Raw genomic sequence first — 26,062 nt, forward strand, 5'->3', positions numbered from 1 at the left:
GATACTGCCATGGTAGCGGCTTGTGAACTCAAGAGTCCAATATCTTTCATCGCTTCTAGCATGCATGCGGCAGCGTCTTTGATATTCCCTAACTTAAGGAGTATCTCATCTTTATCAATCGTGTCAATTTCTGATGACACGCTTTCTGACCATTTTTTAATAGCGCGACTCACCCACGCGCAGGCAATAGTGGGCCTGAGCAGCGTACCATTGGCAACATAAATGGATTTCAATGTAGTTTCCATCTTTCGGTCTGCCGGCTATTTTAGTGAAACCGTGCCAGGTGCAGGGAGAATTACCTTCTTTGTCAACCTGGACAGTGCACTGTCTAACACAGGGGGGTGACTCCATTTTTTCCTGTCCTCCATCGGGAAAGGATAAGCTATCTGAATTCTCTTGGGAATACGAAATTTCTTTTCGGAATTCACCCACATCCCTTTAAAGAGAGTATTAAGCTTGTGTGAAGGAGGGAAAGTGACCTTAGATTTCTTTTCTTTATAGAAATAAGCCTTCCCCTGAGGTACAGGAGTGGCTTCCGTGACTTCCAGAACTTCCCTTATAGCCACAATCATATATTGTATATTTTTTGCCAATTTATGATCTATTTCTCTGGAGTCACTATCGTCGACACAAGAATCAGTGTCCGTGTCGGTATCAGTATACACAATATTTGCAAATGGTCTCTTATGTGACCCAGAGCGGTCGCCTGCGGATGGAAGAACGGAGCCCTGAAAAATCACATCCTCCACAGATTTTCTCCAGCACTCAGCATGAGATTCAGACTTATCTAATCTCCTATTGATATGATGCATACTATCACGTATTTCTTTCACCCATGCAGGCTCTTGGTGTGCCAGCAGCGCCACCACATTACACTTCTGTGTCCCTAAAATGGTTTCCTCCGGGGAGGAACTCCCTGCCTCTGACATGTCTTACACACGTGTACAACACACACAGACACACTGGGACTTATAGGGGATAGACCCACAGTAAAATCTGTCAGAGGGACATAGTGTAGGAGCAGCCAGTTCACAACCCCAGCGCCAGTATCTAATGCCTGTGAACACAGAATGCCCACTGACATGCAGCGCTTTAAACACAGTAAAAACACACTTGTAAAGCACCAAATTCGCTTGTGCCCCCCCCCCTATTTTGCACCCTGATACTTGTAGTCAGAAGTGAAGGACCAGCGATGTCTCTGCAGCCTGAGGAGAGAGAAAATGGCGCTGATAAGTGTGCTGGCTGCCTGAGGAAGAAGCTCCGCCCCCACACTGGCGCATTTTTACCTCAGAGACTTTTCATAATATTTATACTGGCGGGAGTAGGGCTGTGCCTAGGCATCTTATGCCCCCTGTTTGCCAGTTTATAGAGGTGTTTTTGCTGCCCAGGGCGCCCCCCACATGCCCTGCACCCTGCAGTGCCTGTGTGTGTGGGCAGCAATGGCGCGCTGCGCTCCCGCCAGCCGCACTGTACCTCAGCTGTCACTTTACTTGATAGAAGATCTGTCTTCTTCTACTCACCTGTCTTCTGACTTCTGGCTCTGTGAGGGGGGGTGACGGCGTGCTGTGGGAGTGAGCATCTAGACACGGCTAGCGTTCAGTTCCCTTCAGGAGCTAATGGTGTCCTGTCAGTCAGCAGAGCCATGAAACTCTTCAGGAAGTTGGTTCCTACTTCTGCCCCCTCAGTCCCACGAAGCAGGGAGACTGTTGCCAGCAGTTCTCCCTCAAAATAAAAAACCTAACATAAGTCTTTTCAGAGAAGCTCAGTAGAGCTCGCCTGGAGTGCATCCAGTCTGCCTGGGCACATTTCTAAAACTGGGGTCTGGAGGAGGGGCATGGAGGGAGGAGCCAGTTCACACCCATTGAAAAGTCATGGGAGTGCCCATGGCTCCTGCGGAGCCGTCTATACCCCATGGTCATGAAGTGGACCCCAGCATACTCTAGGACGTATGAGAAAAATGACTGCTGACCACCTGACAGCACAGCCAGGGGTCAACCTTAGTTTTGCTGGTGGGTGGACCTAAGGCTGGAGAAGCAAAGGGAGGGGGATGAGGCTGAAAAGATACAGGATGTCTGGAGCAGGGATGGTTACTATGTGCACACACACCTAAGCAGTCAGTGTCACTGAATAGCACTATATGCAGGTATGTCACTAAGAGCAGCACTATATGTATTTATATGTATGTATGTACTAGGTGCTTCATCGCGCCCTATGGGTGCTCTTCACACCGTCGCAAGGGCTACGCCCCCTTAACCCTTGCATTCAATATTTGTATTATATGGAGTATTACCTGCATTCCTTTGTTAGTGGTTAAATATTGCACAGTGAAAGGGCGTTGCGATGGTGAAAGAGGCGCAGCCCCTTGCGACGGCGTGAACAGCACCTGCAGGGCACGATGTACAGAATGTAGCGGGTGGGGGAGGGTGTCTGTAGATGCTGCGGGTGGAGCGGATGTGGGGGGGGGCCCGCATGGGGAAGGGTCGGGAGGTGCTGCAGGTGGGGGAGGGACAGAGGAGTGGGGGCTGCAGATGGGGGAGGGGTCCGGAGGCACTGCAGGTGGGGGAGGGGCAGGGGTACCACGGTTGGGGGAGGGGCAGGTGTGGGGATGTTGCGGATGGGTGAAGGGTTCTGGAGGTGCTGTGGGATGGGAAGGGGTGGGGGTGCCGGGTGTGGGGTAGGGGGTCCAGAGGCGCTGCGGTTGGGGGAGGGGCAGGTGCGGGTGGCGCAGCGGATGGGGAAAGGGGTCCGGAGGCGCTGCAGGTGGTGGAGGGGCGGGTGCGGGGTTGCCGTGGGTGGGGAAGGGGTGGGTGAGGGGGGGACCGCGGATGGAGGAGGGTGTCTGCAGATGCTGCAGGTGGAGGGGGGGGCAGGTGTGGAGGGAGACATATAAGGGGGGTGGATGGTGGTGGGGGCCTGAAGGTGCTGTGGGTAGTGGAGGGGCGGAGGAGTGGGTGCCGCGGGTGGTGCAGGGGTCTTGAGGAACAGTGTGTGGGGGAGGGGTGGGGTGCCGCATGTGGTGGAGGGGAAGGTGCGGAGGTGTGGTGCATTGGGGAGGGGTCTGGAGGCGCTGCGGGTACTGTACCTGCCAAAAAGGTAGTTGGAGGGTATGCAGTAACAGGGCCAGGACAGGGGTGACAGGGTCAGAACAGGGCTGACGGGGCAAGTACAGGGGTGACAGGTTCAGAACAGGGGTGACAGGGCAAGGCCAGGGGTGACAGGGACATGACAGAACACAGGGCACGGGAGAGATTGGTATTAGGGACAGAACAGTGGTGACAGACAGATGTGTCTTACCGGAGTCACTGCTGCTGGCTGCTGCTGTTCTACTCCAACCTGTTGGGATCTGCTGCTGGTGGAGACTTGGCATGGCTGACTCTCTTAGGCTGGAGTCCTGCTTCCTCTGCCCGTCAGCATCCCTCCCCCCCTCCTCAGTCACACACCGCAGACCTCGTGCAGCTGCCGGGCACTGTGGTAAGGGGAGACTGGGAGTGACTGGTTAGCCCCCAGGAGACGCTGCGGCTGGAGGGAGGAGGGGGTCGGAGCCTGTAAGCAGCGCGGACTTCTGCAGCGCTGCCCGCCAGGTAAAGTGTGAGAAGGAGCTGGGCGCACCTCACTGCGGATGGCAGCGCTGCAGCTAGCGGTGGGGTTGCCGGGGCTGGAGATAACCGAGGCAGTACGGAACCTGCACAGCGGCAGATGCCCCACAAAACTGCAGCTAAGAAGCGTGGAGTATGCCAGAAAGTGATGCTTCTCCGCGCCAGAGAGCCCCTGCTGAGTATGCTGATGTGGGGGGTCAAGTACACAGTGAGCCGGTGCCCGTCTGTCTGTACGGCATACCCCCTCACACCCCCCCATACCTCCCCACTGTCCCGATTTTTGGGTCTGTCCCGCTGTCCCACCCACGGGCCGCAGTGTCCCGCGGTGGGGGGGGGGGGGGCCAGTTGGGAGGTTCCTGTACTTGCTGTTCTGCTTAGCAGAGCAGCGGTGAATAGACGATGTGCGCATGCGCACAGCGTCTATTTAGTGGAGACAGAGGGAGAGGGGGCATCAGGGGGTACGGATTAAGGGGGAGTCCGGCAGCAGAGCCGGATTAAGGGGGGGGGGGGCCCAGGGGGTACGTACTCAGGGCCCCACAGTTTTAGGGGGCCCCCCGGCTGGAGTAGCTCTGTCCCAGCTCTGAAGCTCCCCCATCCTGCCAGCAACAGCAGCAGCATTGTCCTACAGTCAGCACACCATACTTGCCTACTCTCCCGGAATGGCCGGGAAGCTCCCGAAAATCGGGTGACCCTCCCGGCCCCACGGAAGAGCAGACAAGTCTCCCGGTTTTTCATTTTCCCCCTGCCCGGCCGCCCATTTTGAGAGTAAAGTGGGCGGTCCGGACAGTAGATGACGCGATTCTTGTTGAATCGCGTCATCATAGTCACGCCCCCTGCTGTAAAATGCCGGTTATTGCGGCATTGCAGAGCGGGGGCGTGATTTAGATGTTGTGACGCTGTAACCCCGCCCTCGCTCCGCCTCTGCCCCTCCTCCACCACGCCCCGTTCCGCCCCCTCCTCTCATCATTGTCCAGCCCCACCCCTCCACTGAGCCGTCCTGGCAGCTCTCCCGAGTCCCGGAGAGAGCTGCCAGAAAGTAGGCAAGTATGCAGCACACGCTGCTGCGTGTTGGCACGCCCGCACAGGCAGTATACACAGGTGCAGCGGTATATACATGTGGGCGTTATACACAGGTGCAGCGGTATATACATGTGGGCATTATACACAGGTGCAGCGGTATATACATGTGGCATTATACACAGGTGCAACGGTATATACATGTGGGCATTATACACAGGTGTAGCAGTATATACATGTTGGCATTATACACAAATGCAGCAGTATATACAAGTGGCATTATACACAGGTGCAGCAGTATATACATGTGGGCATTATACACAGGTGCAGCGGTATATACATGTGGGCATTGTACACAGGTGCAGCAGTATATAGATGTGGGCGGGGGGTGGGGTGTCACTGCCTCACCTGCCATAGAATTTTTACTCCAGTAAAAATAGGATTTTGGTACCTACTGGTAAATCCTTTTCTCGTAGTCTGTAGAGGATGCTGGGGTCCACATTAGTACCATGGGGTATAGACGGGTCCATCAGGAGCCATTGGCACTTTAAGAGTTTGAGAGTGTGGGCTGGCTCCTCCCTCTATGCCCCTCCCACCAGACTCAGTCTAGAAACTGTGCCCGAGGAGACGACATACTTCGAGAGAAGGATTATACACAGATAGTGGTGAGAGTCACACCAGCTCACACATACAAGGCACACCAAGCGAACGAGCTTGAACTACTCAGCAACAGCCGAAACGGGTGTATACTGCTGACCGGCGGTCAGGAGACCGCCGGTCAGCTTACCGACGCCGGGATCCCGGCAGCATACCGACACAGGGATCCCGGCGGGGAGGGGCGAGTGCAGCAAGCCCCTTGCGGGCTCGCTGCGCTCGCCACGGTGCGGGCTCGGTGGCGACCTGTGGGCGCCACGGGTTCTATTCCCACTCGATGGGTGTCGTGGACACCCACGAGTGGCAGGGCTGTTTCTAGCCAATTTGGCTCCCAGTGCGAGATTTAAAAAGGTGCCCCCCCATTGACAAGGGTGTGTGGCCTCATTAAAATGGGCGTGGCCTCATCTGATCTCATCATCACGGCCACCACAGGAAAAAAAAAAAAGTCCCCCTTTTACACATTACGGCAGGCAAGTGTCCCCATTTTACACATTGCAGCAGGCAAGAGTCCCCATTTTATACAGTACGGCAGGCAAGAGTCCCCATTTTACACAGTACGGCAGGCAAGAGTCCCCATTTTATACAGTACGGCAGGCAAGAGTCCCCATTTTATACAGTACGGCAGGCAAGAGTCCCCATTTTACACAGTACGGCAGGCACGTGTCCCCATTTTACACAGTGCGGCAGGCACGTGTCCCCATTTTACACAGTGCGGCAGGCAAGTGTCCCCATTTTACACATTACGACAGGCAAGAGTCCCCATTTTATACAGTACGGCAGGCAAGAGTCCCCATTTTACCCATTACGGCAGGCACGTGTCCCCATTTTACACATTACGACAGGCAAGAGTCCCCATTTTACACAGTACGGCAGGCAAGTGTCCCCATTTTACACATTGTGGCAGGCACGTGTCCCCATTTTACACATTACGAAAGGCAAGAGTCCCCATTTTACACATTGCGGCAGGCAAGTGTCCCCATTTTACACATTGTGGCAGGCACGTGTCCCCATTTTACACATTACGAAAGGCAAGAGTCCCCATTTTACACATTGCGGCAGGCAAGTGTCCCCATTTTACACATTGTGGCAGGCACGTGTCCCCATTTTACACATTACGACAGGCAAGAGTCCCCATTTTACACATTGCGGCAGGCAAGTGTCCCCATTTTACACATTGTGGCAGGCACGTGTCCCCATTTTACACATTACGAAAGGCAAGAGTCCCCATTTTACACAGTACGGCAGGCACGTGTCCCCATTTTACACATTACGACAGGCACGAGTCCCCATTTTACACATTACGGCAGGCAAGTGTCCCCATTTTACACATTGCGGCAGGCACGTGTCCCCATTTTACACATTGCGGCAGGCACGTGTCCCCATTTTACACATTACGACAGGTAAGAGTCCCCATTTTACACAGTACGGCAGGCACGTGTCCCCATTTTACACATTACGACAGGCACGAGTCCCCATTTTACACATTACTGCAGGCAAGTGTCCCCATTTTACACAGTACGGCAGGCACGTGTCCCCATTTTACACATTACGACAGGTAAGAGTCCCCATTTTACACAGTACGGCAGGCACGTGTCCCCATTTTACACATTACGACAGGCACGAGTCCCCATTTTACACATTACTGCAGGCAAGAGTCCCCATTTTACACATTACGGCAGGCAAGAGTCCCCATTTTACACATTGCGGCAGGCAAGTGTCCCCAGTTTACACATTACGGCAGGCAAGTGTCCCCATTTTACACATTACGGCAGGCAAGTTTCCCCATTTTACACATTACGGCAGGCAAGAGTCCCCATTTTACACATTACGGCAGGCAAGTGTCCCCATTTTACACATTGCGGCAGGCAAGTGTCCCCATTTTACACATTACGGCAGGCAAGTGTCCCCATTTTACACATTGCGGCAGGCAAGTGTCCCCATTTTACACATTACAGCAGGCAAGTGTCCCCATTTTACACATTACGGCAGGCAAGTGTCCCCATTTTACACATTACGGCAGGCAAGAGTCCCCATTTTACACATTACGGCAGGCAAGTGTCCCCATTTTACACATTACGGCAGGCAAGAGTCCCCATTTTACACAATACGGCAGGCAAGTGTCCCCATTTTACACATTACTGCAGGCAAGAGTCCCCATTTTACACATTACGGCAGGCAAGTGTCCCCATTTTACACATTACGGCAGGCAAGAGTCCCCATTTTACACATTACGGCAGGCAAGTGTCCCCATTTTACACATTACTGCAGGCAAGAGTCCCCATTTTACACATTACGGCAGGCAAGTGTCCCCATTTTACACATTACGGCAGGCAAGAGTCCCCATTTTACACATTACGGCAGGCAAGAGTCCCCATTTTACACATTACGGCAGGCAAGAGTCCCCATTTTACACATTACGGCAGGCAGAGTCCCCTTCTACAAAGAAAGAGAGAACGTTATACTTATGTTTGCAGCGGTCCTCTTCCATCCCGCTCCCCGCTATTCGGCCCGCCTCTCCCTCCTCCTAGCTTGCTGGCTTCCCGGGTGGCTCCCCCTCCTCCCCGTCATCAGTACTACGTTCGGGGGCGGAGTTTCATATAATGACACATTTGCGTCGTGACATCACGAAACTCCGTAAGGACCATGGGGATTATACCAAAGCTCCCAAACGGGCGGGAGAGTGCGGATGACTCTGCAGCACCGAATGAGCAAACTCAAGGTCCTCCTCAGCCAGGGTATCAAACTTGTAGAATTTTGCAAACGTGTTTGATCCCGACCAGGTAGCAGCTCGGCAAAGTTGTAAAGCCGAGACCCCTCGGGCAGCCGCCCAAGAAGAGCCCACCTTCCTCGTGGAATGGGCTTTTACTGATTTAGGATGTGGCAGTCCAGCCGCAGAATGCGCAAGTTGAATCGTGCTACAGATCCAGCGAGCAATAGTCTGCTTAGAAGCAGGAGCACCCAGCTTGTTGGGTGCATGCAGGATAAACAGCGAGTCAGTTTTTCTGACTCTAGCCGTCCTGGAAACATAGATTTTCAGGGCCCGGACTACGTCCAGCAACTTGGAATCCTCCAAGTCCCGAGTAGCCGCAGGCACCACAATAGGTTGGTTCAAATGAAACGCTGATACCACCTTAGGGAGAAATTGGGGACGAGTCCTCAATTCTGCCCTGTCCATATGGAAGATCAGATAAGGGCTTTTACATGACAAAGCCGCCAATTCTGACACACGCCTAGCCGAAGCCAAGGCCAAAAGCATGACCACTTTCCACGTGAGATACTTCAACTCCACGGTCTGAAGTGGCTCAAACCAATGTGATTTTAGGAAATCCAACACTACGTTGAGATCCCAAGGTGCACTGGAGGCACAAAAGGGGGCTGAATATGCAGCACACCCTTAACAAACGTCTGAACTTCAGGCAGTGAAGCCAGTTCTTTTTGAAAGAAAATAGGGCCGAAATCTGGACTTTTATGGATCCCAATTTTAGGCCCATAGTCACTCCTGACTGTAGGAAGTGCAGAAATCGACCCAGCTGAAATTCCTCTGTTGGGGCCTTCATAGCCTCACACCAAGCAACATATTTTCGCCATATGCGGTGATAATGTTTTGCTGTCACATCCTTCCTAGCTTTTATCAGCGTAGGAATGACTTCAACCGGAATGCCCTTTTCCATCAGGATCCGGCGTTCAACCGCCATGCCGTCAAACGCAGCCGCGGTAAGTCTTGGAACAGACAGGGCCCCTGCTGTAGCAGATCCTGTCGGAGCGGCAGAGGCCAAGGGTCCTCTGAGATCATTTCTTGTAGTTCAGGGTACCAAGTTCTTCTTGGCCAATCCGGAACGATGAGTATAGTTCTTACTCCTCTCTTTCTTATTATCCTCAGTACCTTTGGTATGAGAGGAAGAGGAGGGAACACATAAACCGACTGGTACACCCACGGTGTCACTAGAGCGTCCACAGCTATCGCCTGAGGGTCCCTTGACCTGGCGCAATATCTTTTTAGCTTTTTGTTGAGGCGGGACGCCATCATGTCCACCTGTGGCCTTTCCCAACGATTTACAATCAGCTGGAAGACTTCTGGATGAAGTCCCCACTCTCCCGGGTGGAGGTCGTGCCTGCTGAGGAAGTCTGCTTCCCAGTTGTCCACTCCCGGAATGAACACTGCTGACAGGGCTATCACGTGATTCTCCGCCCATCGGAGAATCCTTGTGGCTTCTGCCATCGCCATCCTGCTTCTTGTGCCGCCCTGTCGGTTTACATGGGCGACCGCCGTGATGTTGTCTGACTGAATCAGCACCGGCTGGTTTTGAAGCAGGGGTTTTGCTTGACTTAGGGCATTGTAAATGGCCCCTAGTTCCAGAATATTTATGTGTAGGGAAGTCTCCTGACTCAACCATTGTCCTTGGAAGTTTCTTCCCTGAGTGACTGCCCCCCAACCTCGGAGGCTTGCATCCGTGGTCACCAGGACCCAGTCCTGAATGCCGAATCTGCGGCCCTCGAGAAGATGAGCACTTTGCAGCCACCACAGCAGAGACACCCTGGCCCTCGGGGACAGGGTGATCAACCGATGCATCTGAAGATGCGATCCGGGCGACTTGTCTAACAGATCCCACTGAAAGATCCTTGCATGGAACCTGCCGAAGGGAATTGCTTTGTAAGAAGCTACCATCTTTCCCAGGACTCGCGTGCAGTGATGCACCGACACCTGTTTTGGTTTCAGGAGGTCTCTGACCAGAGATGACAACTCCTTGGCCTTCTCCTCCGGGAGAAATACCTTCTTCTGTTCTGTGTCCAGAATCATACCCAAGAACAGCAGACGCGTCGTAGGAACCAGCTGTGACTTTAGGATATTCAGAATCCAGTCGTGCTGTTGTAGCACTTCCTGAGATAGTGTTACTCCGACCAACAACTGCTCCATGGACCTCGCCTTTATAAGGAGATCGTCCAAGTACGGGATAATTATAACTCCCTTCTTTCTAAGGAGTATCATCATTTCGGCCATTACCTTGGTAAATACCCTCGGTGCCGTGGACAGACCAAATGGCAACGTCTGGAATTGGTAATGGCAGTCCTGTACCACAAATCGGAGGTACTCCTGGTGAGGTGGGTAAATGGGGACATGTAGGTAAGCATCCTTGATGTCCAGTGATACCATAAAATCCCCCTCTTCCAGGCTTGCAATACCCGCCCTGAGCGATTCCATTTTGAACTTGAACTTCCTTATATAAGTGTTCAAGGATTTCAAATTTAGAATGGGTCTCACCGAACCGTCTGGTTTCGGTACCACAAACATTGTGGAATAGTAACCCCGTCCCTGTTGAAGGAGGGGAACTTTGATTATCACCTGCTGGAGGTACAGCTTGTGAATTGCCGCCAGTACTACCTCCCTTTCCTTGGGAGTAGCTGGCAAGGCTGATTTGAGGTAACGGCGAGGGGGAGACGTCTCGAACTCCAGCTTGTATCCCTGAGATACCACTTGTAGAACCCAGAGATCCACCTGTGAGCGAACCCACTGGTCGCTGAAGTTCCGGAGATGGGCCCCCACCGCACCTGGCTCCACCTGTGGAGCCCCAGCGTCATGCGGTGGACTTAGTGGAAGCAGGGGAGGATTTTTGTTCTTGGGAACTGGCTGTCTGGTGCAGCTTTTTTCCTCTACCCCTGCCTCTGGGCAGAAAGGACGCGCCTCTGACCCGCTTGCCTTTCTGGGGCCGAAAGGACTGTACTTGATAATACGGTGCTTTCTTAGGCTGTGAGGGAACCTGAGGTAAAAAAGTCGACTTCCCAGCTGTTGCTGTGGACACGAGGTTCGAGAGACCGTCCCCAAACAATTCCTCACCCTTATAAGGCAAAACTTCCATGTGCCTTTTAGAATCAGCATCACCTGTCCACTGCCGAGTCCATAATACTCTTCTGGCAGAAATGGACATTGCATTAATTCTAGATGCCAGCCGGCAAATGTCCCTCTGTGCATCCCTCATATATAAGACTACGTCTTTAATATGCTCTATGGTTAGCAAAATAGTATCCCTGTCAAGGGAATCAATGTTATCTGACAGGGAATCAGACCATGCTGCTGCAGCACTACACATCCATGCTGAAGCAATAGCAGGTCTCAGTATAGTACCTGAGTGTGTATACACAGACTTCAGGATAGCCTCCTGCTTTCTATCTGCAGGCTCCTTTAAGGCGGCCGTATCTTGAGACGGCAGTGCCACCTTTTTTGATAAGCGTGTGAGCGCCTTGTCCACCCTAGGGGATGTCTCCCAGCGTAACCTATCCGTTGGCGGGAAAGGGTACGCCATTAGTAACCGCTTAGAAATCACTAGTTTCTTATCTGGGGAACCCCACGCTTCTTCACACAATTCATTTAACTCATCAGATGGGGGAAAAGTCACTGGCTGCTTTTTCTCCCCAAACATAATATCCTTTTTTGTGGTAACCGGGTTAATGTCAGAAACGTGCAACACATTTTTCATTGCCATAATCATGCATCGGATGGCCCTTGTGGATTGTACATTTGTCTCATCCTCGTCGACACTGGAGTCAGACTCCGTGTCGACATCTGTGTCTGCCATCTGAGGTAGCGGGCGTTTTTGAGCCCCTGATGGCCTCTGAGACGCTTGGGCAAGCGCGGGCTGAGATGCCGGCTGTCCCAAAGCTGTTACGTCATCGAACCTTTTATGCAAGGAGTTGACACTGTCGGTTAATACCTTCCACATATACATCCACTCTGGTGTCGGCCCCGCAGGGGGCGACATCACACTTATCGGCTCCTGCTTCGCCTCCACGTAAGCGTCCTCATCAAACATGTCGACACAGCCGTACCGACACACCGCACACACACACAGGGAATGCTCTGACTGAGGACAGGACCCCACAAAGTCCTTTGGGGAGACAGAGAGAGAGTATGCCAGCACACACCAGAGCGCTATATAACAGAGGGATTTACACTAATACAAAGTGAATTTTCCCCCCAATAGCGGCTTATTATCACAATTGCGCCTAAATTTATGTGCCCCCCCTCTCTTTTTTACCCTTTCCGTAGTGTATACTGCAGGGGAGAGCCTGGGGAGCGTCCTTCCAGCGGAGCTGTGAAGAGAAAATGTCGCTGGCTGTGCTGAGGAAGATAGCCCCGCCCCTTCAGCAGCGGGCTTCTCCCGCTTTTTTAATAATATTTATGCGGGGGATTAGGCACATATACAGTTTAGAACTGTATTATGTGCATTTTGCCAAGTAAGGTATACAAATTGCAGCCCAGGGCGCCCCCCCCCCCCCCCCAGCGCCCTGCACCCACCAGTGACCGGAGCGTGTGGTGTGCTGTGGGAGCAATGGCGCACAGCTGCAGTGCTGTGCGCTACCTTATTGAAGACCGGAGTCTTCAGCCGCCTATTTTCTCTGGAATCTTCCGTCTTCTGGCTCTGCAAGGGGGACGGCGGCGCGGCTCCGGGAACGGACGATCGAGGTCGGGCCCTGTGTTCGATCCCTCTGGAGCTAATGGTGTCCAGTAGCCTTAGAAGCACAAGCTAGCTGCAAGCAGGTAGGTTCGCTTCTCTCCCCTCAGTCCCACGTAGCAGTGAGTCTGTTGCCAGCAGATCTCACTGAAAATAAAAAACCTAACAAATACTTTCTTTTCTTGTAAGCTCAGGAGAGCCCAGTAGGTGCATCCAGCTCTGTCCGGGCACAGATTCTAACTGAGGTCTGGAGGAGGGGCATAGAGGGAGGAGCCAGTGCACACCAGATGTAGTACCTAATCTTTCTTTAAAGAGTGCCCAGTCTCCTGCGGAGCCCGTCTATTCCCCATGGTCCTTACGGAGTACCCAGCATCCACTAGGACGTCAGAGAAATGTATGTATGTATGTGTGTATGTATGTATGTAATACTTGCCTACCTGACCCTCTCCATGAGGGAGAAAATGCTCTGTTCCTGGACTTTCCTGGTAATGTGTTATTGCCATCACCTGTGGTGAAACACCTTTCTTATCAATTACCTAGCTCACCACAGGTGATGGCAATCATACATTATCAGGAGAGTCCAGGAACAGAGCATTTTCTCCCTCATGGAGAGGGTCAGGTAGGCAAGTATGATGTATGTATGTGTTATGTATGTATGTATGTATGTACGTATGTATATATATAATAAGATTTTACTCACCGGTAAATCTATTTCTCGTAGTCCGTAGTGGATGCTGGGAACTCCGTAAGGACCATGGGGAATAGACGGGCTCCGCAGGAGACTGGGCACTCTAAAAGAAAGATTAGGTACTATCTGGTGTGCACTGGCTCCTCCCACTATGACCCTCCTCCAGACCTCAGTTATGATACTGTGCCCGGAAGAGCTGACACAATAAGGAAGGATTTTGAATCCCGGGTAAGACTCATACCAGCCACACCAATCACACCGTATAACTCGTGATACTACACCCAGTTAACAGTATGAAATATAACTGAGCCTCTCAACAGATGGCTCAACAATAACCCTTAGTTAGGCAATAACTACATACAAGTATTGCAGACAATCCGCACTTGGGATGGGCGCCCAGCATCCACTACGGACTACGAGAAATAGATTTACCGGTGAGTAAAATCTTATTTTCTCTGACGTCCTAGTGGATGCTGGGAACTCCGTAAGGACCATGGGGATTATACCAAAGCTCCCAAACGGGCGGGAGAGTGCGGATGACTCTGCAGCACCGAATGAGAGAACTCAAGGTCCTCCTCAGCCAGGTATCAATTTTGTAGAATTTAGCAAACGTGTTTGCCCCTGACCAAGTTGCAGCTCGGCAAAATTGTAAAGCCGAGACCCCTCGGGCAGCCGCCCAAGATGAGCCCACTTTCCTCGTGGAATGGGCTTTTACTGATTTAGGATGCGGCAATCCAGCCGCAGAATGCTCCAGCTGAATTGTGCTACAAATTCAGCGAGCAATAGTCTACTTAGAAGCAGGAGCACCTATTTTGTTGGGTGCCTACAGGATAAAAAGCGAGTCAGTTTTCCTGACTCCAGCCGTCCTAGAAATATAAATTTTTAAGGCTCTGACTACGTCCAGTAACTTGGAATCTTCCAAGTCCCTAGTAGCCGCAGGCACTACAATAGGTTGGTTCAAGTGAAAAGCTGATACCACCTTAGGGAGAAACTGGGGACGAGTCCTCAATTCTGCCCTATCCATATGGAAAATCAGATAAGGGCTTTTACATGACAAAGCCGCCAATTCTGACACACGCCTGGCCGAAGCCAAGGCCAATAACATGACCACTTTCCACGTGAGATATTTCAAATCCACAGTTTTAAGTGGCTCAAACCAATGTGATTTTAAGAAACTCAACACCACGTTGAGATCCCAAGGTGCCACAGGAGGCACAAAAGGGGGCTGAATATGTAGCACTCCCTTTACAAATGTCTGAACTCCAGGCAGTGAAGCCAGTTCTTTCTGGAAGAAAATCGACAGAGCCGAAATCTGGACCTTAATGGAACCCAATTTTAGGCCCATAGTCACCCCTGACTGTAGGAAGTGCAGAAAACGACCCAGCTGAAATTCCTCTGTTGGGGCCTTCCTGGCCTCACACCACGCAACATATTTTCGCCAAATACGGTGATAATGGTTTGCGATTACTTCTTTCCTGGCTTTTATCAGCGTAGGAATGACTTCTTCCGGAATGCCCTTTTCCTTTAGGATCCGGAATTCAACCGCCATGCCGTCAAACGCAGCCACGGTAAGTCTTGGAACAGACAGGGCCCCTGCTGTAGCAGATCCTGTCTGAGCGGTAGAGGCCATGGGTCCTCTGATATCATTTCTTGAAGTTCTGGGTACCAACCTCTTCTTGGCCCATCCGGAACCACGAGTATCGTTCTTACTCCTCGTTTTCTTATTATTCTCAGTACCTTTGGTATGAGAGGCAGAGGAGGGAATACATAAACCGACTGGTACACCCACGGTGTCACTAGAGCGTCCACAGCTATTGCCTGAGGGTCCCTTGACCTGGCGCAATATCTAGTTTTTTGTTTAGGCGGGACGCCATCATGTCCACCTGTGGCCTTTCCCAACGGTTTACCAACAGTTGGAAGACTTCTGGATGAAGTCCCCACTCTCCCGGGTGTAGGTCGTGTCTGCTGAGGAAGTCTGCTTCCCAGTTGTCCACTCCCGGAATGAACACTGCTGACAGTGCTAAGACGTGATTTTCCACCCATCGGAGAATCCTTGTGGCTTCTGCCATCGCCATCCTGCTTCTTGTGCCGCCCTGTCGGTTTACATGGGCGACTGCCGTGATGTTGTCTGATTGGATCAGTACCGGCTGGTTTTGAAGCAGAGGCCTTGCCAGACTTAGGGCATTGTAAATGGCCCTCAGTTCCAGAATATTTATGTGTAGGGACGACTCCTGACTTGACCAAAGTCCTTGGAAATTTCTTCCCTGTGTGACTGCCCCCCAGCCTCGAAGGCTGGCATCCGTGGTTACCAGGACCCAGTCCTGTATGCCGAATCTGCGGCCCTCTTGAAGATGAGCACTCTGCAGCCACCACAGTAGAGATACCCTGGTCCTTGGAGACAGGGTTATCAGCCGATGCATCTGAAGATGCGATCCCGACCACTTGTCCAAGAGGTCCCACTGAAAGGTTCTTGCATGGAACCTGCCGAATGGAATTTTGCTTCGTAAGAAGCTACCATTTTTCCCAGGACTCGTGTGCAGTGATGCACCGATACCTGTTTTGGTTTCAGGAGGTCTCTGACTAGAGATGACAGCTCCTTGGCTTTCTCCTGCGGGAGAAACACTTTTTTCTGTTCTGTGTCCAGAACCATCCCCAGGAACAGTAGGCGTGTGGTAGGAACCAGCTGTGACTTTGGAATGTATAGAATCCATCCGTGCTGTTGTAGCACTTCCCGAGATAGTGCTACTCCGACCAACAACTGCTCCTTGGACCTCGCCTTTAAGTGGAGGTCGTCCAAGTACAGGATAATTAAAACTCCCTTTTTTCGAAGGAGTATCATCATTTCTGCCATTACCTTGGTAAAGACCCTCGGTGCCGTGGACAGTCCAAACGGCAGTGTTTGGAATTGGTAATGGCAATCCTGTACCACAAATCTGAGGTACTCCTGGTGAGGATGGTAAATGGGGACATGTAGGTAAGCATCCTTGATGTCCAGGGATACCATGTAATCCCCCTCCTCCAGGCTTGCAATAACCGCCCTGAGCGATTCCATCTTGAACTTGAATTTTTTTATGTATGTGTTCAAGGATTTCAAATTTAAAATGGGTCTCACCGAACCGTCCGGTTTCGGTACCACAAACAGTGTGGAATAGTAACCCCGTCCTTGTTGAAGTAGGGGCACCTTGACTATCACCTGCTGGGAATACAGCTTGTGAATTGCCTCTAGCACAGCCTCCCTGCCTGAGGGAGTTGTCGGCAAGGCAGATTTGAGGAAACGGCGGGGGGGAGACGCCTCGAATTCCAGCTTGTACCCCTGAGATACTACTTGAAGGATCCAGGGATCCACCTGTGAGCGAGCCCACTGATCGCTGAAATTTTTGAGGCGGCCCCCCACCGTACCTGGCTACGCCTGTGGAGCCCCCGCGTCATGCGGTGGACTCAGAGGAAGCGGGGGAAGAATTTTGATTCTGGGAACTGGCTGACTGGTGCAGCTTTTTCCCTCTTCCCTTGTCTCTGTGCAGAAAGGAAGCGCCTTTGACCCGCTTGCTTTTCTGAAGCCGAAAGGACTGTACCTGATAATACAGTGCTTTCTTAGGCTGTGAGGAAACCTGAGGTAAAAATTTTTCTTCCCAGCTGTTGCTGTGGATACGATGTCCCAGAGACCATCCCCAAACAATTCCTCACCCTTATAAGGCTCTATGTGCCTTTTAAAGTCAGCATCACCTGTCCAGTGTCGGGTCTCTAATACCCTCCTGACAGAATGGACATTGCATTAATTCTGGATGCCAGCCGGCAAAATATCCCTCTGTGCATCCCTCATATATAAGACGATGTCTTATGTTCGCAAAATAGTATCCCTGTTTGACAGGGTTACAGACCATGCTGCAGCAGCACTATCTGCAGGTCTCAGTCTAGTACCTGAGTGTGTAAATACAGACTTCAGGATAGCCTCCTGCTTTTTATCAGCAGGTACCTTCAAAGTGGCCGTATCCTAAGACGGCAGTGCCACCTTTTTTGACAAACGTGTGAGCGCCTTATCCACCCTAGGGGATATCTCCCAGCGTAATTTATCCTCTGGCGGGAAAGGGTACGCCATCAGCAACTTTTTAGAAATTACCAGTTTCTTATCGGGGGAACCCACGCTTTTTCACACTTCATTCACTCATTTGATGGGGGAACAAAACACTGCCTGCTTTTTCTCCCCAAACATAAAACCCTTTTTTAGTGGTACTTGGGTTAATGTCTGAAATGTGTAACACATTTTTTATTGCCGGGATCATGTAACGGATGTTCCTAGTGGATTGTGTATATGTCTCAACCTCGTCGACACTGGAGTCAGACTCCGTGTCGACATCTGTGTCTGCCATCTGAGGGAGCGGGCGTTTTTGAGCCCCTGATGGCCTTTGAGACGCCTGGGCAGGCGCGGGCTGAGAAGCCGGCTGTCCCATAGCTGTTACGTCATCCAGCCTTTTATGTAAGGAGTTGACACTGTCGGTTTATACCTTCCACCTATCCATCCACTCTGGTGTCGGCCCCACAGGGGGCGACATCACATTTATCGGCATCTGCTCTGCCATCACATAAGCCTCCTCATCAAACGTGTCGACACAGCCGTACCGACACACCGCACACACACACAGGGAATGCTCTGAGGACAGGACCCCACACAGCCCTTTGGGGAGACAGAGAGAGAGTATGCCAGCACACACCAGAGCGCTATATAATTTTGGGATTAACACTATATTGAGTGAATTTTTCCCAATAGCTGCTTGTATATACAATATTGCGCCTAAATTTTGTGCCCCCCCTCTCTTTTTAACCCTTTGAGCCTGAAAACTACAGGGGAGAGCCTGGGGAGCTGTCTTCCAGCTGCACTGTGAAGAGAAAATGGCGCCAGTGTGCTGAGGGAGAAGCCCCGCCCCTTTTTCAACTGACTTTCTCCCGCTTTTTCTGGAATACTGGCTGGGGTAATTTTACATCTATATAGCCTCTAGGACTATATATGATGTAGATTTGCCAGCCAAGGTGTCATATATTGCCCTCAGGGCACCCCCCCCAGCGCCCTGCACCCTCAGTGACCGGAGTGTGAAGTGTGCATGAGGAGCAATGGCGCACAGCTGCAGTGCTGTGCGCTACCTTGGTGAAGACCGAAGTCTTCTGCCGCCGATTTTCCGGACCTCTTCTTGCTTCTGGCTCTGTAAGGGGGACGGCGGCGCGGCTCCGGGACCGAACACCAATGGCCAGTTCCATGCGGTCGATCCCTCTGGAGCTAATGGTGTCCAGTAGCCTAAGAAGCCCAAGCTAGCTGCAAGCAGGTAGGTTCGCTTCTTCTCCCCTTAGTCCCTCGCTGCAGTGAGCCTGTTGCCAGCAGGTCTCACTGTAAAATAAAAAACCTAAAATAAACTTTCTTTCTAGGAGCTCAGGAGAGCCCCTAGTGTGCATCCAGCTCGGCCGGGCACAGAAATCTAACTGAGGTCTGGAGGAGGGTCATAGTGGGAGGAGCCAGTGCACACCAGATAGTACCTAATCTTTCTTTTAGAGTGCCCAGTCTCCTGCGGAGCCCGTCTATTCCCCATGGTCCTTACGGAGTTCCCAGCATCCACTAGGACGTCAGAGAAATATATATATATATAGTTATGTATGTATGTATGTATGTATGTATGTATATATATATATATATAGTTATGTATGTATGTATGTATGTATGTATGTGTGGTATATATATATATATATATATATATATATAAAACTACATAACAACGTCCCAACTTCAGTCACACACTCTCCGCCCCCGCCCCCACACGCCCACATTCCGGGGAGTCCCGCCCCCTGATAGGTCGGATCCCCGGGACTGTCCGGCCGGGAGGAATGCTGCAATGTCGACTGCGGTCAGCGGTGGCAGAGAGATCCCTGCCCGCCTGGCCTGTTCCTGCACCGGACACGGGGCTGTGAGACGCCGGAGACTGCCAGCACACAGAGCCAGGAGCGGAGAGCAGGCGAGGCCGGGGTCTGGCGGCGGGAGGTAGGCCGCGGCTCCGGTGCTAGGAGACGGTGAGAGGGGAGCCGGGCCCCGCCCCCTGCCCACCGCTGCTGCTGCTGGTGGTCATGTGACGCGGCCAGGGCAGTCACTGGGGCAGTGCTGGCGGAGGCACACACACAGAGGAGCGCAGCCTGAGAGACCCGGCGCCCGGGGGGAGACTGCTGCCGAGTACTGAGAGACTGCTGTATATACAGGGAGAGTACTGAGAGACTGCTGCCTAGTACTGAGAGACTGCTGTATATACAAGGAGAGTACTGAGAGACTGCTGTATATACAGGGAGAGTACTGAGAGAGACTGCTGTATATACAGGGAGAGTACTGAGAGAGACTGCTGCCTAGTACTGAGAGACTGCTGTATATACAGGGAGAGTACTGAGAGACTGCTATACACACAGGGAGAGTACTGAGAGACCACACACACACACACACACACACACACACACACACACACACACACACACACACACACACACACACAGACTGCCACCAAGTAATGACAGACTGCTATACACAGGGAGAGTACTGAGAGACTGCTAGACACAGGGAGAGTACTGAGAGACTGCTAGACACACAGTGGGGAAAGTACTGACTGACAGAGACTGCCACCAAGTAATAACAGACTGCTGTACACAGGGAGAGTGCTGGGAGACTGCTGTACACAGGGAGAGTGCTGAGAGACTGCTGTACACAGGGAGAGTGCTGAGAGACTGCTGTACACAGGGAGAGTACTGAGAGACTGCTAGACACAGGGAGAGTACTGAGAGACTGCTAGACACACAGTGGGGAAAGTACTGACTGACAGAGACTGCCACCAAGTAATAACAGACTGCTGTACACAGGGAGAGTGCTGAGAGACTGCTGTACACAGGGAGAGTGCTGAGAGACTGCTGTACACAGGGAGAGTGCTGAGAGACTGCTGTACACAGGGAGAGTGCTGAGTCTTGGAGACACTACTATCTATTGAGAGACACTACTATCCGCAGGGGGAGTCCTGGAGACATTATCCATTGGGAGAGTGCAGGAGACATTACTATCCACTTGGCAGAGTGCTGGAGAGATACTATCCGTAGGAAGAGTCCTGGACACACATTATCCATTGGGAGAGTGCTGGAACACCACTATCCGCAGGGAGAGTGTTGGAGAGATACTATCCGCAGGGAGAGTGCTGGAGACACCCTTCTATCTGCAGAGACCGCCTCGGTGAGGGTCACTGGAGACCCCCCTGTGGTGTCCCAGCTGCAGTGACCTGTGGCAGGCAGGATGCAGTTATGAATGCAGGACACCAGGAAACCACACAGCAGCCTGCAGGACCAGGAAAATGCAAAAATGGATGTACAAAGGACGCTTGTTATCCCTGGAGATGAAGGATCGCATCATTGGGTCTTCTCAGAAAGCCGGAGGGCCCTGCAAACCGGAGGCCAGCCGCACACCCAACAGCATATCTGAGCTTCTCCAAGATCGTTCACCTACATCCCAAAAGATGCCTGGCGACAGCCCCCCTCTGACAGGTAATGGACCCTCTCCAGGCCTGTCATCAGGTCTCAGCCGTGGGAGGAATCGGTACATTTCAGGCTGTTTCTACCAATGGGTCACCTCCTGTGTCTCTTACCCGCACACTTGGTATAATGGGGTGACTTGGTGGAGGGTCACCTCCTGTGTCTCTTACCCGCACACTTGGTATAATGGGGTGACTTGGTGGAGGGTCACCTCCTGTGTCTCTTACCCGCACACTTGGTATAATGGGGTGACTTGGTGGAGGGTCACCTCCTGTGTCTCTTACCCGCACACTTGGTATAATGGGGTGACTTGGTGGAGGGTCACCTCCTGTGTCTCTTACCCGCACACTTGGTATAAGGGGTGACTTGGTGGAGGGTCACCTCCTGTGTCTCTTACCCGCACACTTGGTATAAGGGGTGACTTGGTGGAGGGTCACCTCCTGTGCCCCTCACCCGTACACTTGGTATAATGGGTGACTTGGTGGAGGGTCACCTCCTGTGTCTCTTACCCGCACACTTGGTATAAGGGGTGACTTGGTGGAGGGTCACCTCCTGTGCCCCTCACCCGTACACTTGGTATAATGGGTGACTTGGTGGAGGGTCACCTCCTGTGCCCCTCTCCCGTACACTTGGTATAATGGGGTGACTTGGTGGAGGGTCACCTCCTGTGCCCTTCTCCCGTACACTTGGTATAATGGGGTGACTTGGTGGAGGGTCACCTCCTGTGCCCCTCTCCCGTACACTTGGTATAATGGGGTGACTTGGTGGAGGGTCACCTCCTGTGCCCTTCTCCCGTACACTTGGTATAATGGGGTGACTTGGTGGTGGGTCACCTCCTGTGTCTCTTACCCGCACACTTGGTATAATGGGTGACTTGGTGGAGGGTCACCTCCTGTGTCTCTTACCCGCACACTTGGTATAATGGGTGACTTGGTGGAGGGTCACCTCCTGTGCCCCTCTCCCGTACACTTGGTATAATGGGGTGACTTGGTGGTGGGTCACCTCCTGTGCCCCTCTCCCGTACACTTGGTATAATGGGGTGACTTGGTGGAGGGTCACCTCCTGTGCCCCTCTCCCGTACACTTGGTATAATGGGGTGACTTCTGTGCCCCTCTCCCGTACACTTGGTATAATGGGGTGACTTGGTGGAGGGTCACCTCCTGTGCCCCTCTCCCGTACACTTGGTATAATGGGGTGACTTGGTGGAGGGTCACCTCCTGTGTCTCTTACCCGCACACTTGGTATAATGGGTGACTTGGTGGAGGGTCACCTCCTGTGCCCCTCTCCCGTACACTTGGTATAATGGGGTGACTTGGTGGTGGGTCACCTCCTGTGCCCCTCTCCCGTACACTTGGTATAATGGGGTGACTTGGTGGAGGGTCACCTCCTGTGCCCCTCTCCCGTACACTTGGTATAATGGGGTGACTTCTGTGCCCCTCTCCCGTACACTTGGTATAATGGGGTGACTTGGTGGAGGGTCACCTCCTGTGCCCCTCTCCCGTACACTTGGTATAATGGGGTGACTTGGTGGAGGGTCACCTCCTGTGCCCTGCACCCGTACACTTGGTATAATACACAGCCATGCGTCCCTGATGTCACCGCGGAGCTGCTTCTGTGCCGCTAACATTACACGCTTGCTTCCCGTATACTGGTTTTGCTGCCTGTCTATAAAACGTTCCCGGCCGTCTCTGTGCCCAGGACAGTAAGTGCTGTGTGGCTGAATGGCCGCATTATATCCCGCTCAGACACTGGTAACGTATGCAGAGCGCACAGTAAGAGAGGCACTGAGGAATGTGGGCCACATACTGCACTCACTGTTCTGCCGTCCGTCCGGCCAGGGGAAGGGGGAATGGTTCCTGCACAGATCTGTGTACTGCGCTCGGCCTATGCTGCTCAGCCATCTCCGCTACACTACTTTACAGCTTGTTTGTGCTGTGTGTCTAGAGTATTGAGTTTTCCTTCCAGCTTCTGTATACATTGACAAGTCCCTGTCATGACGCAGACTAAACAAAGCGCATTCCTTCTCTCCCCGCAGCCTGCTAATACCATATAAAGATACGCCTAGTGCCGCACAAACCCCTCCATATAGAGCCTGCTTCCAGATCAGCCCCCGGGTCCACGCTGTTGCGTCCTGCTTACGTTTCGTTTCTCCGGTGCTTGTCCTGCTGGTGCAGAATAACGGACGGGGATAGTAAGCGTACTTTTACTAATTGTGTCTGAGCCCGGCCTTGTCTTCCAGCCTCTTAGATGAACAGGCAAATTATAGCCCGGCGCAGGTAACAATTTGTTCTTGGTTAGGTGATTAGTTGGCGCACACGCCTGTGGATTACCGGGGAGCCGGCTGCGGGATAAGTGGCATGTTCATACCTAGAGATTAGGTCGGAATTGTCTTCATTAATAAAGTACCTTGTGATGGATAATATTGAGGCTATGGCTCTTACATCTTTTGTATATTTCCTAAATACCTGGAACACCTTAAAGCAGGCATGTCCAAACTGTGGCCCTCTAGCTGTTGAGAAACTACACATCCCAGCATGCCATGACACAGCTTTAGCATTCTCTGACAGTAAAACTGTGTCAGGGCATGCTGGGATATGTAGTTTCACAACAGCTGGGGGGCCGCAGTTTGGACATGCCTGCCCCTAAACATGGTGGATGCTGAGCAATTGTGGCCTGAACCAATAACAATGCACCCTATCAGTTGTTGGGAGTGAGGCACGAGGCACGCTTTGTCTCATTCATACCTCACTGATGTCACGTCTTCCTGCTGACTTTAGAGGGTGAATATTGTTTTATCTGAGTGCTATAATACCCCCCCCCCCCCCTCAAAGTGTACTGCGAGTAGTAATGCTCTTAGCCCCCTCTACAGGCTGCTCGGAGGAACTGCATCTCCGTATAGTGTATATAAAAATGCTTGTAGCTAACCCACTAACATTTCACAGAAGCAGCTTCTAGTAGTTATCAGACGGAGGGCACCTGCAGAGCAGATTTACACGGGATCCTGCGTTTATCCGGCGACCATCTTTGTAAACCTATGTATTAATCTGAATAATAGTTCTTTATTAAATGTGAGCATGACCTACCTAATTACACCAGATCCAGGGACACCGCTGTCCTGTAGCGTTGCAGGTAGCACGCAGAGACGGGCCAGAAAGGGGTTTCTTTATTTATTTATTAACAGTTTCTTATATTAGCGCAGCAAATTCCGTTGCACTTTACAATTGGAAATAACAATGATATAACAGAACTGTGTTTCCCTGTAATCATACTGTATTGAGGTAGAATTCACCTCGGTACCAGGTTGTCTGGAAGAAATGTCAGTGTACCACGGAAGAAACCTGGAAGAAATGTCAGTAGGCCACGAGACGCCCGATTACTGTACATTATAACACGTGTATAATCGCTGTTCTGTCACATTATCTCTTTAATCGTCCGTGTAGTACGTAACAATGTGGAGCTAATTCATGTGCGATATTGGGCCCCCTACATCATCAATGCGCAGTATGCGGCCCCCGAGCTGTCCCCTGCGGCTCCCAGCGCCTTCCTGCTGTATCGTCCGTTTGTTAATACTTATGCCGCTTGTTTATCGTCCATTACAAGACTGCAGATGTCTCATCACTGACGAGAGTCTCGCCCATCTTTCCACTTTCCCAAACTCTCTTGGACTTTATTTGTGATTTGGGTTTTTTCCTTTTTGTAAGTTTGGATAAAATTCTCTTTTATTGTAATAATTCTTCCAGATGCGATGAATTAGTTCTCATTAAGGAAGCTGCAACATAGAATCTATCTTCTGATATATTGGTGGCGTCACTGTGTGGTCCCGTGGCTGCGATGTCCGTGGCCCATACACACAGATGCCGATCACATCTCCGCACACAGCCCTCAGTGATTGGCGTCACTCTGTGTTCCCGTGACTGCCATGTCCGTGGCCCATACACACAGATGCCGATCACATCTCAGCACACAGCCCTCAGTGATTGGCGTCACTCTGTGTTCCCGTGGCTGCCATGTCCGTGGCCCATAGACACAGAGGCTGATCACATCTCAGCACACAGCCCTCAGTGATTGGCGTCACTCTGTGGTCCCGTGGCTGCCCTGTCCGTGGCCCATGCACACAGAGGCCGATCACATCTCAGCACACAGCCCTCAGTGATTGGCGTCACTCTGTAATCCCGTGGCTGCCATGTCCGTGGCCCATACACACAGAGGCCGATCACATCTCAGCACACAGCCCTCAGTGATTGGCGTCACTCTGTGGTCCCGTGGCTGCCCTGTCCGTGGCCCATACACACAGGGGCCGATCACATCTCAGCACACAGCCCTCAGTGATTGGCGTCACTCTGTGTTCCCGTGGCTGCCATGTCCGTGGCCCATACACACAGATGCCGATCACATCTCAGCACACAGCCCTCAGTGATTGTACTGCTTATCAGGGGGAAATGTCCTGAAGCCATCATGGCCAGGGTGGGGGTTTTCCACACAAATCCTCCACCATCCCTGGCTAGCTGAAGGGTGGCCATCTACCCCACGCCCCTGCGGTTACAGGTACTCCGGTCCTGAGGGTCACAGTGTGACAGGCATATGTGTCAAAACTTGGAGAGAGATAAACTACCAACCAACCAACCAGCTCCTGTTATTTTTTAGAACACAGCCGGTAACATGACAGGAGCTGATTGCTGGGTACTTTGGCGCAGATTTAACAACCAGTGATATTCAGATGATAAATGGTGCCCCAGCCAGTCTGCTCCTAACCTGTCAAACACATGACAATTGGGCAGCACGGATGGTGTAGTGGTTAGTATTGCTGCCTCACAGCACTGAGGTCTTGGGTTCAATTCCCACCACAGTGTCTTGGGTTCAATTCCCACCACGGCCCTAACTGTGTGGAGTTTGTATTTTCTCCCTGTGCTTTCATGGGTTTCCTCCCACAATCCAAAAATATACTGGTAGGTTAATTGGCTCTAAAAAAAAAAAAAAAAAAAAAAATCCCTAGTGTGTGTGTGTGTGTGTGTGTGTGTGTGTGTGTGTGTGTGTGTGTGTGTGTGTGTGTGTACATACATGGTCAGACTAAATGGGCCAAGTGGTTCTTCTCTGCCGTCACATTCTATGTTTCTACAGTATGT

At 51.9% G+C, this 26,062-nt stretch overlaps 1 protein-coding gene across 1 annotated transcript in view; it reads left to right on the forward strand.

Annotated features, from left to right (window-relative positions):
- Positions 1–26,062, forward strand: part of SYDE2 (synapse defective Rho GTPase homolog 2) — a 211,187-nt gene that overhangs the window by 133,366 nt on the left and 51,759 nt on the right. Inside the window, exon 3 of the mRNA XM_063939297.1 lies at positions 20,649–20,951. Within this exon, the coding sequence (XP_063795367.1) occupies positions 20,649–20,951 (303 nt within the window). The remainder of the gene's footprint in view (positions 1–20,648; positions 20,952–26,062) is intronic.

This window comes from Pseudophryne corroboree, chromosome 9 (assembly GCF_028390025.1).
Source record: "Pseudophryne corroboree isolate aPseCor3 chromosome 9, aPseCor3.hap2, whole genome shotgun sequence".
Lineage (NCBI taxonomy): Eukaryota > Metazoa > Chordata > Amphibia > Anura > Myobatrachidae > Pseudophryne > Pseudophryne corroboree.